The 16321-nt window shown below is 44.9% G+C and overlaps 2 protein-coding genes across 2 annotated transcripts; one reads left to right on the plus strand and one right to left on the minus strand.

Moving 5' to 3' along the window:
* Window positions 1-201: 201 nt before the first annotated feature.
* Window positions 202-7476, minus strand: LOC124647347. Its single transcript, XM_047187309.1, has 4 exons — window positions 7000-7476; window positions 3795-3886; window positions 572-2123; window positions 202-470 (listed from the first exon to the last, which is right to left on the minus strand). The coding sequence occupies exons 1-4, from the start codon at window positions 7474-7476 to the stop codon at window positions 375-377; spliced, it is 2217 nt and encodes a 738-aa protein (XP_047043265.1). The 3' UTR covers window positions 202-374.
* A 5386-nt stretch (window positions 7477-12862) lies between these two features.
* LOC124708086 lies at window positions 12863-14964 on the plus strand. Its single transcript, XM_047239774.1, has 2 exons — window positions 12863-13353; window positions 14251-14964. Exons 1-2 carry the CDS (start codon window positions 13071-13073, stop codon window positions 14631-14633), a joined length of 666 nt encoding a protein of 221 aa, XP_047095730.1. The 5' UTR covers window positions 12863-13070; the 3' UTR covers window positions 14634-14964.
* Window positions 14965-16321: the final 1357 nt, after the last annotated feature.

Below are 16321 nucleotides of genomic sequence, written 5' to 3' on the forward strand. Positions count from 1 at the left end.
TAGACTTTCTTTAAAAAAAATCCTTTTATATAGCTGATATATGGGCCAGACTAAATCTTAGGGTGAGCACCGCCCCACTGTTTCACCCAGCTGGCTTCGCCACAACCATAGCATAAGTATATACACGATAGTTGATGTATTTGTTATGTTATGCTAGTTTCAAACATTTCTTTTCAGGAAAAAGCAGTAGGAAACGGTGGCAAAAGTAGAAAAGGTAGCTTGATTCAAGCATAGCTGTCTTGACTTTATCAACAAGCAGACCACTTTATAAAATTAAGAATTATAAAGTTACAGGAAAACAGAAAGCCTAACAAATGCAGTGGACCAGATGAAGCCTCAATGGCATCAGAACGGGCCCTACTTCTCACCTTGATTCAATCCGCGGACCCAGCAAAAACATCAACGACTCCACATAAATTCCACCACTGTGATGGGGACCTCCTGAGGAGTGGCCTTCCACGCGGCGTTCCCTTCAAATTCAATTGAAACATGAGCCCGGGAAAATTTCAACGACACTTCACTCAATTAGCCTTAATGAAGAATCTAAACAAAAAAAGTTGTTTGTACTCACCTCTGTACTAGAGTTATCATTAACTTTGTCAGCTTCACCTTCAGAACTCTCCCGTGAGACCACCTCTTGGGTGCTGCCGCCATTTGCAGAATCATCAAGTGCCCGTGTTGCTGTCTGATGGTTTTCGACGAAATCACATGCTACACTCGCTGGATCGGATGCCGCACCTATGTTGTTCTCAGTAGCCTCTTGCTGCCTATCATCTGCACAATCATTATCATGAGGAGACGGAGCATCTGAAAAGACTGTATCGTCACAAACAGAACAAAGTGACAGCTCTGATGTTTCATTCTCGTTGCTGAAACCATGCATTTCATTTGAAGCAGCTACACTCTGCTCTGTGCCTGCCTCAGTAATCGGGATTTCTGGTACGCGCTGCTCATCAAAATCTTCCAGAGTCGCTACACTATCAACAAGGAATTCTAGCACACTCTCTGCATCTTCTTCTTCGGTACTCTCCTTGCTATGTTCATCTGGAATCCTACCATGGGCTGAACCAGCTGAAGAGGCCTGATCTGTTGCAAAAGAACTGTCAAGTGCCTGATCTGTTGTTTCATGCTTGTCAATGAAATCAATAATACCGTATGGAGTACAATCTGATAACTCCTTCCTATCTTCAAAAAGATCTTCACCATATTCTGAATTTGTGTCACTAATATAATGATGAGGTGAAGTATTTGATGGTACAACCATATTTTGATTGCTTCCAACAAGAAAGTCTGATGACATCTCAATCACTTCGTTCATGTCAGGCAAATCATGAATTGGAGCTGAATTAAGGGAATATACATATGGAGATGAATCACCTGATTCGCTCCCGCTGACCAACCTGATGTTGTGTTCATCCACAAAACCATCAGCCGGCTCAGAAAATCCCTTCAAATCGTCATCCGGCTCTACCTCTGTGGCAGTCTCAAAGGTGCTCAATTTTTTGAAAAATTTGCCATTGCTGGTAGGCACCTCGCAGTTGAGGGAAGCACCAGAGGAAAGAATCCTTGATATGTTGGGAGATACTTCAGACAATCCATCAACATGCACCTCTTTTATCTTCAGCTTTTTAGCACAAGCTACGGACGTAGCCGGATCACCAGCCAGCAGCTCAGCCGCATGCTTCACAGCTTTCCCTTTCGCCTCACGATTTCCTTGTTGCCCACAGTCTTCCCTGAGATGATTATCGACAACATCGCCGCTGGCACGGCGAAAGCTGCCGTTCTTGAAAGGTCGCCGCTGGTCGCTATCCTTGTTCAAGAGGTGATTATCGACATCGCCACTGGCACGGCCAAAGCTGCCGTTCTTGAAGGATCCATGATCACTATCCTTGTTCAAGAGGTAGGCAACGAAATAGAGCAAGGTGAACCAAACAAACGACACCACAAAGGCAAGCACGACGAAGAACAGAACAAGAGGAATCAGCACGCAAGAGAACAAGGAGAAGCAAGGCAACCACCGGAGAAGGGAGAAGGTACAGACCCGCTTGCGCGGCAGGTGGTAATGGACGTGGAAATGGCGGCATCTGCAGCCGTGACCTCCCGTTTCCCCTCTCAGCTTCCTCCTGCCAAAGCTCAAAGCCATTTTAGCTGGAAGAGGCAAGCCTTCAGCAGAAGAAACGGTAGCGAAAAAGCGTGGCTTGTGTTCTCTCCGTTTGCTTTTCTGGCTTGTCGAAAGGCAGAAAATCGTACTGGGTAATAATCAGGGCGACTCTTGTTATGCGTGATGGTGCAGTATTTGAAAGCTTCCACTATTGGGACCCGCCAAGAAGATTTCAAGCTGAGGCAGGAGGCGAACACGAGTTCATGGCTTACAAAGCCCTTGTCTTCTGATTATGATGGGTCGGGTAAAGTTGGGTCATGGATGCCTATCAGCAGCAAGTGTATTCAGAAAGAATGCAATGAAAGAAACACAAGGAAATTGACATTGAGGCCATAATATTATCCATCGGAATGGGATTAGATTCTAGTGTCACGGCTGGCCGACCGGTGCAATAACATGTACACTTATATATGACTATGTAAGTTCTTTTTTTTTTTTGAAACCAAGCATTTATGCAAGCTTCAAATGTATGATTAATAATTCATTTTCTAGCTGCCATATGTAAGGACAGATATGGCGAAACAAAGAGAATTAATTATAATTCATGCTTTCTAGCTTACCAGTGAAGAATCATGCCTCGTATCCTTGTTTTTCCTACAAGCTCAAATATGATTGTTCATATTTATATAAGGCATCATATGCGCAGTTATATGTATAGATATTCATCAAGACTTCCATGCTCCATGTCAAAGTCAAATCAATCTTGCAAAAAAAAACTTATAATCCTACCGTTGCATTTTTATATCTCTCCTCTTTTTAATATTTAAGATTTCAAACAACTGTCCGATGAAGGGACATGTCAAAATCAGCATAAAATTAGAGCACTAACTCCCACTTATTAAGTCATGGCTTTTCAATACCTTCTTCGGTTTATTATCTTTCAAGAACTTGTACTTATTAGTAATGAGATCATGCTAAAACATTTTAAACCTGACTTAGAAGAATTAAGAACACTCTTATGAGGAGCATTTATATTTTTTGTGCAAAGATGCTAATGGAGGTATTTTACCCGTCATAACATTGTTGTTACACACATTTAATCAACTCATAGCCAAAATCTGAGAATTCTCTCGTGGTAGATCGTTTAAAGGCCAACGGAGTTTTCCTCAGTGGGGTACGCACACATAAAGTAGTATCTCATTTTATTTATATGTTTTTGCACTAGTACAGATTGGGCCTTCAAACACGGCTGAAATGGCCTATCGCACACGATAAACCTACCCGTCACTATGCAAGGGTAGGCGATACGTCAAAGGTGCGACACGGTTTGTTGAACCTTGTGCGATGGGCATCCTTTCACACACGATTTTTTTGATCAAACCATGTGCGAATATGACGGCCTTTACAAACGACTTTTATCTTATAAGTATGTGTGTTTCGTACGGTCGCAAACGTTTTATGTTTCTAGTCGTATGTGTTCATCTTATTTCGCACATGAACTAGTAGTACCCGCAGCAGATGTGTGCTCAGCTTAACACTCATGGAAGTATGGTACAAATCTCAATTATATTCAGTACACGTCTAATACATCATGTCTATAGATAGCATTACATATAGTAGAAATAGATAAAAAAGAAGAAGAGAATGTGTGGTTTTTCTTAGTTACGTCTTTGTCTCCGCGATGATGATGTACCTTGCAAGGATATCGGTAGCATCACCATCAACTTGGAGCACATTGAAGAGCACAATCCAGTCATGATACTGCTTCTCCCTTATAGGTAGAAGCTACAACCTGCAAGTATTGGTCAAAGGATCTGAAAATACAACTCAATATGTTTTTCAATGTGAGAATGCTATACACAAATAAAAATAATTATCACATATGCCAATTGAAACAACTAGTCACTTACGTGCAACTGCATATGGCATGTACAAGGCAGAAGGAAGGATGTGAGCTTCGACCTCCTTATTTTTTTACAGCCAAGGTGTTTACCAAGACGACATGACCAGGTCGTGCATGTTTCTGCACAAAAAGTTATCCTATATTTTTCGTCTTGTAATCTGCATTCATATGGTTAGGGAATATATCGGCATAACATAGGGCTGTAAAAAAGAACAGGGAGCAACAATATGACATCGTATGCATCTTCTTGCCTTGTTCTTATGTAGCATTTTCAAAATAAGATCCCTATTATACAAGTATAGAATGAAAAAGACACTATTATGGATGGTAATACACAAACGGCCTTATACATATGTAGATCTAACACAACCATACAAGAGTATACAAATTTATTATTATACAAGTTTAATTAACAAATAATCTATAGATATGAAGTAATTAAAAAATACCACATTCAGTACATATATTCTATAGCCAGATCTAAACTACAAGACTATCCTTAATAGAAAACTAAATAACAAATCAACTGTGCATTAATATATCTAACAAGTTAACCAAATAACAAGTTAACAAACCATCCGATTCGTTTGAAGAATTTAAAAAATACGAATGATTGATTTAACAACCTGCTTTGCAAGGGAGTATCGGCAGCGCCGGTACCTACTAGGCCAGGAAGCCGTGCATCTCCACCGGCCCGTGCCGATGAACAAGACGTGACAGACGCAGATGCAGCGCATCATCGACGTGGATGTACATCGCACAGGCAATGCAACACTTCACCGGCGTTAGGTCCGACCAGATGCATGGGCCTTTTGATATAGCCAGCAAGCACAAAAGAGGAAGTGGCGACTGTTGTGGGGTCTGATGTGTGATTTGGAGATGGTTGGTCCTCTTTTATAAGATAGGGTTCCACTGAATGGGTCCTGACGGGCCCTGAATATCACACACGGGAATTTGGGAGGAAACCGTGTCCGACATTCACAAACGACGGATCCCGGAGAAACCGTGTGTGACATTTTTGCACACATTTCGACTATTGGAAAGCGTATGCGATGTGATAATCTTCGCAAATGGTAAATAACAGGAAAATCACGTGAGAAAAGTATGCACACAATTGGGATGTTTTTTCTAAATATATATAAATTTACAAACTATAAGACACCAAAAGGACATTCCATCCATTTACATATATATTTAGATGCTAAATCTACTCGTCGTTTTCCGGGATGATGATGATATCGGCAGCGTGGCTATCTCTGCGCGCTCTCTGTCTTCCTCGCGTTTGTATGCGAATGATGCCAGGAGAACCTCCTTCTCCTCCTCATCGGCATACCACTCTAACACTTCCCACCAATGTAGCTGCGGTGACTCGTCTTCGTTTCTCGCAGTCGCAGCGTATTCGTCGTCCTCCATATTTCTTTCGCCTTCGTTGTTGTCAAAGGACCAACCGAAGTGCTCCTTCTCCACCACCAGAGTTGCTAATTGCGCCGTTACCGGAGCCTCCTGCTCTATACGGTGGTACTGCACGAGAGGACGAGTAGAGTAAATTTTAGACTCATTCAACTTTGTACCATTTATAAAGAAATCTAAATGGATACTTTGATTTTCTAGTATTTCACTATTCGCGAGCCACGTTTGGAGCACGCGACTGAAAACAAACTTTCTAAAAACAACATCACCAAATTATGTTCTCTAATTAATTGGTGCGACTGTTATGCTAAGGGTATCTCCAACGGGGCGACGAAAACGGACACTGAGCGACCATTTGCGTCCGCTAGGCCGAAAAATGCGTCGGGTTCCTGCTCCATCAGGGCGACGCAAAATGATCGGACCGTCCGCGCCGACATAAACCTGGTCCAAATATGCGCCTCGGCTACGTCTCTGCGGACGCTGCGCGGACACGCAAAGTGTCCGCTCGCGTCTGGCAGACGTTTCGTCGGGCTCGCCTAGCAGCGACCCTGGCTCTTCTCAGGCGCGCTAGCGACTGGCACCATTGCGTCGCTTCGGCAGTCTCCGCCACGTTAATGGTGATGGCTCGCCCATCGAGTGACCGTCGCCCACCTACACCAACGCAGTAATGGCGATGCCACGCGTCCCGCACCCGTCGCCTGCCCCCGTTCTATATAAAGAGGGCACGCGCTCTTCTTCCTTATCCACTCCCGAGTTCGTCGATGGCGTCGAGCCGGTCCAGTTGCAGCTACAGGAGGCCAGCTGCAACTTCTGTCGGTTGCCTGTCGAGGTCTTGTTCGACGGGCAGGGCAAGATGTACCTGCACACCAGGTGGAACAAGTTCGCCCGCGACCCTCGCGCTCGAGCCCGGCAGCCATCTCACCTTCCTCTATGAGGGGGACGGCGAGATGATCGTCAAGGTGTTCGACGACACATCCTACCGCAGGCACTACCACACCAGCGAGTCCGGCTCGAACACCGACAGCTAAAACTGTTGGAGTGTTCTTTCTTTGCATCAAATAAGGTTTCCTCATTTTGCAATGTTCTAATTTATGTAAACCACGGTACAAACTATGTATTAGTTTCTGTAAACCATGTTCCCAATTATGTATTAGTTTGTGTAAAATCATGTTTCCAATATGTATTAGTTTATATAATGTTTGGAACTATGTTTCTAAATGGAGAAGAGAAAAAAAAACAAGTAAAAAAATGCGTTGTCAGGATCCCGCCGTTATCTGAAGCTGAATACCTTCCGTCAGTTAACCAATGGCCAAGATGAGGAGCATCCGACGGCTGTCCGCTGTTACCTAGTTTAAACCTGTTTCGCGCTAATTACTGTTTAAGCGCTGTAATAACAAATTACAAGACTATGCGTGGTCCTACTCTTATCGTATAAAAGAGTGGGAGAGGGTGGATGGGAGGCACGCAAAAATGAAACCCTAAATTTACCTATGTCTTGCACTTTATTTTTCCTTAGCTGTGTAGATCTGAGCCACCGGAGCTCCCCTTCTCTCCCTTCTCCGGCGTGATCAATGTCTTGACCAACGGGTCCTGACACGGTGGTATCAGAGCGAGCCGACGGCGACAACTCCCACCCTCCCTTCCCCAACTCCACCACGCTACCCACCCTCCCACCCCGTCTTCCACCACCCTGCCAGCGGACGCCAGATCGCGATCTGTGTCGCGCGACCGCCGCGCCCATGGCGAGGGCCGCGCCGCTACGACGGAAGAAGACGGCCCCGAGGACGAGCAACGCATGGCCCGACTCCCACGCTAGAGCCTCTGCCGACACATCTGCCGCCCTCGTCGTGATGCAAGGTGAGATGTCTCGTATGACCCAGATGCTCGCTGCCTTGTTCACCTCCATGTCGTGCGCTACCGTTGCAGGGATTGCAGCATCCGACCACCCCAACCTTTTCACCACCCAAAGACACCTCCTTTCCACTCCTCCACCTCCGTCCCAGGTCTCTCTGTCGCCGATCTTGGAAGTCACCACCCCGGCAGCGACGCCGGTCACCACCATGCCTAATCCGCCCCAATTCGGCGCCTTGACTCCGGAGAACCTACCACACCCAGCTTTTCCCCCAAAAGTCACAACCTTTGCTCCACCCCCTCCACCAGTATACACTTACACAGCCCCTCTAGTCGCCACTTCCGTCCCATCCACCATACCACCACCGCTCCACCACATCCACCAGGTATCAAACCCACACACCCACCCACAGATGTACCAGCAAACATCTTCCCACCAGCCAAACCCCTCCTCCAACCCCATCACCTCCCAAAACCCATACTACACACAACAATACCATCCACCCTTCAGCCAAAACCATCAACTTTTGCCACCGCCACAACCAACAACACAAACACAATACACACCACCAAACCCTCCACAATGGTTCCCTCCCCCACATCACTTGCAGAACAATTACGAGGTGCATCTGCGTACTCCACACGTCGAGTTGCCAATTTTTCTGGGTGAATCTCCAAGGGCCTGGCTCCTAGAATGTGAGGATATTTTGGAGCTCGAGAACATACCCACAGAACACAGGGTCAAGTGGGGACTAGCACACATCAGAGGCCAAGCCAAAACATGGATCAGTACCTCAGGCATCAACTTGCAGACATTATCCTGGCAGCAATTGAGCCAAGTACTCATCGATCGCTTCCCTGATACAGTCTCAAATGATCCCATGGATCAACTGCAGTTACTGAAGCAAATGACAACAGTAAATGCATATATTGATTGATATGAAACATGGATGACACAAATGAAGAGGGAACGAAATTACTTGCCCCAGGACTTCTTTGTTGATCGCTTCATCAGTGGACTGAGGGAAAACATCAAGCATCAAGTACAATGCCAAAAACCAGAGTCTCTGCTATCTGCCTATTGGTATGCCAGGCAATATGAAAAGGCTTCGAACTCTGCTGCTAGACGCCCTGGACAATTCATAGCACCAGCTCGAGCTCCTTTACAACAAAACAGACCTATGCTTCTCAGAGACAACAGAAATAGGGCAGCTAATGACAGAGTTAGGGAACCTTGGAAATGTTGGTACTGTCCTGACAACTGGTTTTTGGGACACAAATGTCAGCCCATGCAACGAGCCTTGAATGCAATTGAGATGCAGGGACATGATGAGGACCAAGATAGACCTGCAGAAGAACAGGTGGAACAACAAGTGCAACTCAATGATCCTCCCTTACTGGAACAACAAGCACATGTCCACGAGGAACAGCCAGAACAACTGATGAATATTTCAGTGGCTGCCTACAGTGGCTGTCCCAGCAACTCCACCATCTCCTTGCTCCTGCTGTTCAACAAGTCAACTTCCATAGCTCTAGCAGATACTTGTAGTACCAACACCTTCATGGACCTTGCTTTTGCTAGGAAGCATAATATTCCCTTGACTCCAAGCAAGAACCAACTAGTGTCTGTGGCTGGAGGAGGAACACTTTCCTCTGATTCTGTCGCTTATGACTGTAAATTCAGTATTCAAGGGCACCAGTTCACCACCAATTTCAGAATCCTGCAGTTACAGGGTTCAGATGTTATTTTGGGTGTTAATTGGTTCAAACAACATAACCCAGTCACATTCGATTTCTTGGCTCGACAGCTAACTATTGGCATTGGAGACAAGTTGTTGACTCTGTCTGACCATCTTTTTCCCAAACAGAAGCTCCTCATATCCTCTGACCAATGCAACAAGCTACTGTCAAAGGGCGCCTCTGGATATATCCTGCTAAATTCAGCTACTGAAACTGAACCAACTGACAGCTTAGTGCCTCACAACCTGTCCTCTGGAATCCATGATCTTCTTTTCCAATTCCAAGACATATTCCAGAAACCTAAGGGACTACCTCCTCACAGGGCTGCTGATCATCAAATTCCTCTGCTACCCCATGCCAAACCACCAAACATTCGACCCTACAAAATGTCCCACGGCCAGAAGAATGCAGTGGAGTTATTGTTCAGAGAAATGCTGAAAAATAAGGAAATAAGACTCAGTACAAGCCCATACTCCTCTCCAGCAATTCTAGTAAGAAAAAAGGACAAGTCCTGGCGCCTATGTGTTGATTTCAGAGCCCTGAATGAGCTGACCATCAAAAATAAGTTCCCCATTCCAGTCATTGAGAACTTATTGGATGAACTCCATGGAGCAGTAATTTTCTCCAAATTAGACTTAAGATCTGGCTATCACAAAATTCGAATGAAGGCAGAGGACATCCATAAAATTGCTTTCTCTACCCACCTGGGACACTATGAATACTTAGTGATGCCTTTTGGCCTATGCAATGCACCTGCAACATTCCAGGAACTCATGAACTCCCTCTTTGCCAAGTACTTGAGAAAATTTGTTCTAGTTTTCTTTGATGATATCCTAGTCTACAGCAAATCAAAAGAAGAACACAAGGATCATCTTACAGAAGTACTCTCTGTACTGAGAACACACCAGCTAAAGGCCAAATTATCCAAGTGTCAATTTAAGCAACCACAGATTGAATATTTGGGACATATAATTTCTGCACAGGGAGTAGCAACAGATCCTGCCAAAATTGAGGATATTGTCAATTGGAAAATTCCTCAAAAAATCACAGAACTAAGAGGCTTCTTGGGGTTAACTGGGTATTACAGAAGATTCATTCCCAAATATGCCTATATCTGTCAACCCCTCCACAAGGCTCTCAAGAAGAATTCCTTTCAATGGAATACTGAACAGCAAAATGCCTTTGACAAACTGAAGGCAGTAATGTCACAACCTCCATTGCTTGCCCTCCCAGATTTTTCTATACCCTTTGCCATTGAAACTGATGCCTGTGATACTGGAATTGGGGCAGTCCTGATGCAACAGTCTAAACCCTTGGCTTATTACAGCAAATCCTTGGGACCAAACAATGCTGCTAAATCTATCTATGAGAAGGAGGCCATGGCAATTTTGGAAGCTCTGCGCAAATGGAGACACTATTTCTTATGCAACAAGCTCATTATCAGAACTGACCAAAGCAGCCTGAAATATATTGCCAGTCAAAAGCTCTTGGAAGGAATCCAACACAAGTTAATGTTGAAACTACTAGAATTTGACTTCTCTATCCAGTACAAGAAGGGTAGTGAGAATTCTGTGGCAGATGCACTCTCCAGGACATATCAACTACAGGAACAAAAGGAAGAAACTGATGTGCCAAACAACACATGTAGTACTCTGTCAGTGGCAGTCCCTTCTTGGACTAATGAGATCACCAACTCCTATGTTGGTGACCCAGAATGCACACAACTACTACAGGAATTGGCTGTTGATCCTACTAGCCATGCAAACTACACAACCCATTCTGGGGTACTCAGATACAAGGGAAGAATATATATTGGGAACTCATCTGACCTCAAACACAAGATATTTGCTTCTTTTCATTCTTCTATCTTTGGTGGACACTCTGGCATCCGAGTAACATACCAGAAACTAAAGCATGCTTTCTTTTGGCCCAAGATGAAGCAATTCTTGACATATCAAATACCTGCTTGCCCTGTCTGTCAAATTTCAAAGACAGAAAAAATACAATACCCTGGTCTCCTCGAACCACTGTCTATTCCCAAGGCAAAATGGTCAGAAATCAGCATGGACTTCGTAGAAGGTCTCCCCAAATCAAAAGGCAAGGATGTCATACTCGTGGTGGTTGACATACTAACCAAGTATGCCCATTTCTTTCCTCTCTCCCACCCTTACACTGTCCAGAAGGTAGCTGACTTGTTCATCAATAATATCATCAAATTACATGGGCCTCCAATAGTCATTACTACTGACAGAGACAGGATTTTCTTGAGCAAACTCTGGCACGAAATCTTCTCTGCCATGAAAATTTCCTTGCACTTCTCTACTGCCTACCACCCTGAAACAGACGGCCAAACTGAACGGGTAAATCAGTGCTTCGAGCAGTACTTACGCTGCATGGTCTTCGATGATCCAAAGAAGTGGTGTGACTGGCTTCCAGCTGCTGAATTCTGGTATAACTGCAGCCATCATTCAGCAATAAACATGTCACCCTTCGAAGCATTATACGAATATGCACCACCACTCCTGACGGAACTACTAGCACTGGCAAATCTACCCGCTGAAACCCAAGCCACCCTTGCAGACAAAGAACAGATGATTTCTGTCTTAGAGGGGAATCTAGCAAAAGCACAGAAGAAAATGAAACAGTTTGCGGATGCAAAGAGAACTACAAGAACCTTTGTACTGGGAGATATGGTTTATATGAAGATGCAACCCCATCGTCAACATGCCTTGGGCAAAGGGAATCCACTCAAGCTCGCATCCAAATGGTACGGCCCTTTCAAGATCATCCAATTGGTTGGCAACCGAGCATATAAACTCCAGCTCCCAGAAGGAACACTGCTACACAATGTCTTCCACGTTAACCAACTGAAGAAACATGTTGGAGACAAGGCGGTTCCACAGCCTGGACTCCCCCTCGTAACCCCTACAGGTAAGATCAAGTCTAACCCTGCTACAATACTGCAGCGTCGCCAGGTTCCCCGGCGAGAAGGATCATACGATGTTGTTGTACCTCAATGGCTGATCCACTGGCATGGCATGACGGAGGCAGAAGCTACCTGGGAGGACGCTTCGTGGGTACAAGCAACCTTTCCTGAATTCAAGCCCTGAGGTCTTGCCTCAAGTGGGGAGTATTGTCAGGATCCCGCCGTTATCTGAAGCCGAAGACCTTTCGTCAGTTAACCAACGGCCAAGATGAGGAGCATCCGACGGCTGTCCGCTGTTACCTAGTTTAAACCTGTTTCGCGCTAATTACTGTTTAACCGTTGTAATAACAAATTACAAGACTATGCGTGGTCCCACTCTTATCGTATAAAAGAGTGGGAGAGGGTGGAAGGGAGGCACGCAGAAATGAAACCCTAAATTTATCTATATTTTGCACTTTATTTTCCTTACCTTAGCTGTGTAGATCTGAGCCACCGGAGCTCCCCTTCTCTCCCTTCTCCGGCGTGGCTAATGTCTTGACCAACAGATCTGACATGCGTCCCAAACACAAACAGATGGGCAGACAAAAATAAACATTTTCGCGCCCGTGGACCGACGTTGATATCCATACGTCGCTCCGTTGGAGATGGGAAGATGGCCTGAAGTGATTTGACATTTGAGTGACGGCGACCGGAGCTGTCTCGCAGCGTTGCCGGAGAGAGGCGGACAGTTCCGCGGCTGCCCCGGACGGTGGCCATTGTCGGCACGGGCCCGGCTCGTCAATTTGCAGCATCCGCGTCACTTTTCAGAATTGGGTCTTTCAGCACCGTGCTTCCACGCGGCACACGGTTTTGCCGACGGTGCTTCCACGCGTCCACGAACAACAACTAAAACCCAATCTGGATCGCCTCCTCAAAATAAACTGAACTGAATCCTCAGCTCATCCACTGCCAGCGAGCCCCAAAAAAGGCGAACAAGGACGACTTCCAGAAGCCGTCCACCAAAAAATCCACCTGTATTGTATTGCCCTCATTCTCAGCACCTTGTTTCCCCATCTCTTCCTCGAGATCGCGGCTCTCCTCGCCCGCCTTCTCCCCCTCCCGACCCACCACCCGTTCCACGCGCCGACGACACAGCGGCCATGATCCAGCTGCTGTTCTCGCTGCTGGCCGCCGAGGCGGCGCTGGTGGTCGTGCTGCTCTTCCGCACGCCCGCGCGCCGCCTCGCGCTGCTCGCCGTCGACCGCAGCAAGCGTGGACGCGGGCCCATAATGGCCAGGACCGTCGCGGCCACCATGCTCATCGTGCTCGGCTCCAGCGGCTACAGCATCGCCAAGATCCGCCGCCGCGAGGGCGAGTTCGCGCAGCTCACGCCCACCGACCAGGTGCTCGCCAGCCGCCACCTCCTCGAGGCCTCTCTCATGGGTATGCTATGTATCATCTGCGCATTCTCTATCCTCCGTGGGGAATCTGGCATGCCTCTTTTGGGTAAACTCACATGGGTTAGCAAATTAGGCCAAGAACCAGTTTATGGCCATTCGTTCTGCAAGAACGCTAGAGCCTAGGGGATCTCTTTGTGGTAATTAAGAAATTCACTTGCAGATAGAATTCTTCTATGATAATTGTGCATGTGAATTTAGGAGCCTGTTCAATTTGACTGCCTAATAGTACTGGTGAATAAATCAATAATTTGAAAAGAAGAATGTGCCCACTGAAGGTTTTTGTCTGAAAGATTTTTCTTGAAACTACGGAAAAAATGTTATTGGACATAGTCTGGTGTTGGAAATATTGTTGATTACTTGCTATTCATTTTACTTGTGCTGCGAATGTCTGTCCGCAATAAATTCTACCCTCCATGTTTCTTTGTTAATCTTTTAACCGTCTCGAGTTGTAGTTTCATGCATAATACCATCAAATTAGTGGCAGCAGGGGAAGAAGTTTCGCTGTATTTTAGTCAGACTTGTTATACTGATTTTAATCCAGTCACCGCTGCACATTTACCCTTACTATGAGGACTGCTTTTGTCGTTTCAATGCTAGATTTGTTACAAAGTAGAGGCCATTGTATAAGGCATGATGTTGTGTTTCAAAAACTTGGCTACTAAAGTGCTTAGTATCTCTTGCAATGAACCCGTAATAATAGGTCTGTTATGCTTCCTAACAATTGTTCGTTTTATGTTCATCATACTGAACTCAAATGTATCCTTTACAAAGATGAGTTGTATATTTGTCTGTATATTGAATAGTGTTTCAGATAATTGCAGTGTCTAAGAAGATTTATCTTTGAGTTTGATTGTATCTTTCTGTGCTTGTTGTTTTGCAGCATACTCTCTGTTTCTGGGATTAGTTATTGATCGACTACATCACTATATCAGGGAATTAAGGACGATGAAGAAAAATATGGAGGCTGTGACAAAGCAGAGCCGGGTCTTGGAAGAAGCAAAACTCGGAGGCACTGAGGAAATGCAAGGATATCAGAAAAAAATTGACAGTTTGACTGAAGAGGTGCAACTGCTCAAACAGCAGTCAGTTTCTAAAACAGAGGAACTGAAAACTGCAGAGAGAAATACCTTGGCTTTACGGAAACAGTCTGAAGGTCTGCTTATCGAGTATGAGCGTCTAATTTCTGAGAATGAGGAATTGAGGAAGAAACTGCAAACGGTAGAAGTCCGCTTGTCCAATTCTGATAGCAAGAAGAATACATAAGGGGAGTGTACATTTTACCTGTCAAACTTCTGCTAGTGCAAATTCTGATCCTCCTGTGTTATTGTTCCCTAGTGCTTATACAGTACTTACAATGTACTATCATGTCATTACTAGGTCCTGGGAATATAACTATATCTGTTTGTAATATTTGAGTGAATATCACGAGGGCACAATTATCGACTCCCTAGTTCCATGGAATATAAACTACCCTTGTAGTCTTGTCTGTAATATTTGAGTGGCTGTCGGCTTGCAGTATTGGAGTCGGAGGCGGCGGACCCCTAAGACTTTCAGGATCCAGTCTGATTCAAGGTAATCTCTGTCGGTTTGGTTCTGTGGTGGAGTCGAGCTAGATTTTCTTAAATCTGAGTGAACTTTGAGAACTTAAGTAAAATTTAGGGGAAAACATAACTTGCACTTCGTAAAAAAGTGGTAAGTTGGGCAACTGAAGTTGCACTTTTTCAACTTTTCATGTTGATTAGGTAGAGACATGAAAACAATCGACCAGACGTAGGTAAGTAGACATACTAATCTTCTTTTTAACTCTTGTTGCTTTAGAACAATGCTATTTGTCAGCAGCAAGCCAGCAACTAAAAGGTGGGGTTTTTTTTAGATAACAGGGAGGGACCCTCCCCAGTTCCATTGATAGATTAACGAAACCAAAAGGCCCGAGGTTCAAACATTTCTTATTACAAACTAGGAAGCTAGGGACTAAACTGGAACAACAAACAGAAAAACCAGAAACACTACTAGTTTTCAAACAGAAGGAAACAACAGTCCCTCCAAGGCATTTTCGGAACTTCCGTGGCATCTCCAAGAGAGGTACAAACCAGGCTTCAGGCTTCAATAAACGTAGGGGAGATGCACGAGGCCGCTTCCAAGGTCGAAGTAGGAGTAGTCCATGTGCCAGGCAGTGCCTTCTTCTTGGCCGATGGAGGAGAAGTGCATAATCCTTGGCGGGGGCGAGTCTCAGCTAGCCACCCGTGATGCTAAAGTTCGTCGACATTTCTTTCAGCACATGCTCGCAAAAGCGGTCGACAAGGGGAAGCATGGGGTCCTTGAAAATAATCTTCCATCGCCTGATCGAAAGCAGAATCATTCGAAAAATCTGATGCAAATTAATCCATGGTTTCCCATTAAAGATCATGTCATTACGAAATTTCCAAATACACCAAAGAGTGGCAGCACAAACAGAGTTTAAATCTGGATGCTTTTTGTTTGCCACCCAGAATTGAGCAATAGAAATGTAATCATGGTCAATTTGAATGTTGAAAAAACTGGCTATGATTTTCCAAATTTATTTTGCCACAATGCATTGGAAGAAAAGGTGATCAATGCTTTCATCTTCAGAACAGAAAATACAACACATAGGTTTGTTCATCTTTCTTTTTAGCAGATTATCTCTAGTCATAACTTATAAGATAGAAGCCAACGGAAAATATGAACCCTGGGAGGCACTATCAGGTTCCAAACAGCAGGGATATATATGGGCATGACACCTCCAAAATTAATGATTGCATATAAGGAGCTAGTTGGGTAAATACCAGATGACTCATATTTCCAGATTAAAGAATCACATTCATCTGAAAAAGTAATGCTAGAAACAATTTCCTCGAGTTCCTGCCATTGTTGCATGGCAGGAGGGAAATTTCTTATAAAAGAGAGCATGAGGGTAAATCCATCCCAGATTT

The sequence above is a fragment of the Lolium rigidum genome, chromosome 4 (genome assembly GCF_022539505.1).
Source record: "Lolium rigidum isolate FL_2022 chromosome 4, APGP_CSIRO_Lrig_0.1, whole genome shotgun sequence".
In the NCBI taxonomy this organism is placed as follows: Eukaryota; Viridiplantae; Streptophyta; class Magnoliopsida; order Poales; family Poaceae; genus Lolium; species Lolium rigidum.

Coding starts and splice junctions, on each gene's coding strand:
- LOC124647347 (XM_047187309.1), bottom strand. CDS start 7,476: ATGGTGGTGACCGGCGTCGCTGCCGGGGTGGTGACTTCCAAGATCGGC. Junction 2,124..3,794: donor GCTACCGATATCCTTGCAAG/GTACATCATCAT, acceptor GAGCTTTGGCAG/GAGGAAGCTGAGAGGGGAAA. Junction 471..571: donor ATGATAACTCTAGTACAGAG/GTGAGTACAAAC, acceptor TTGAATTTGAAG/GGAACGCCGCGTGGAAGGCC.
- LOC124708086 (XM_047239774.1), top strand. CDS start 13,071: ATGATCCAGCTGCTGTTCTCGCTGCTGGCCGCCGAGGCGGCGCTGGTG. Junction 13,354..14,250: donor CCTCGAGGCCTCTCTCATGG/GTATGCTATGTA, acceptor GTTGTTTTGCAG/CATACTCTCTGTTTCTGGGA.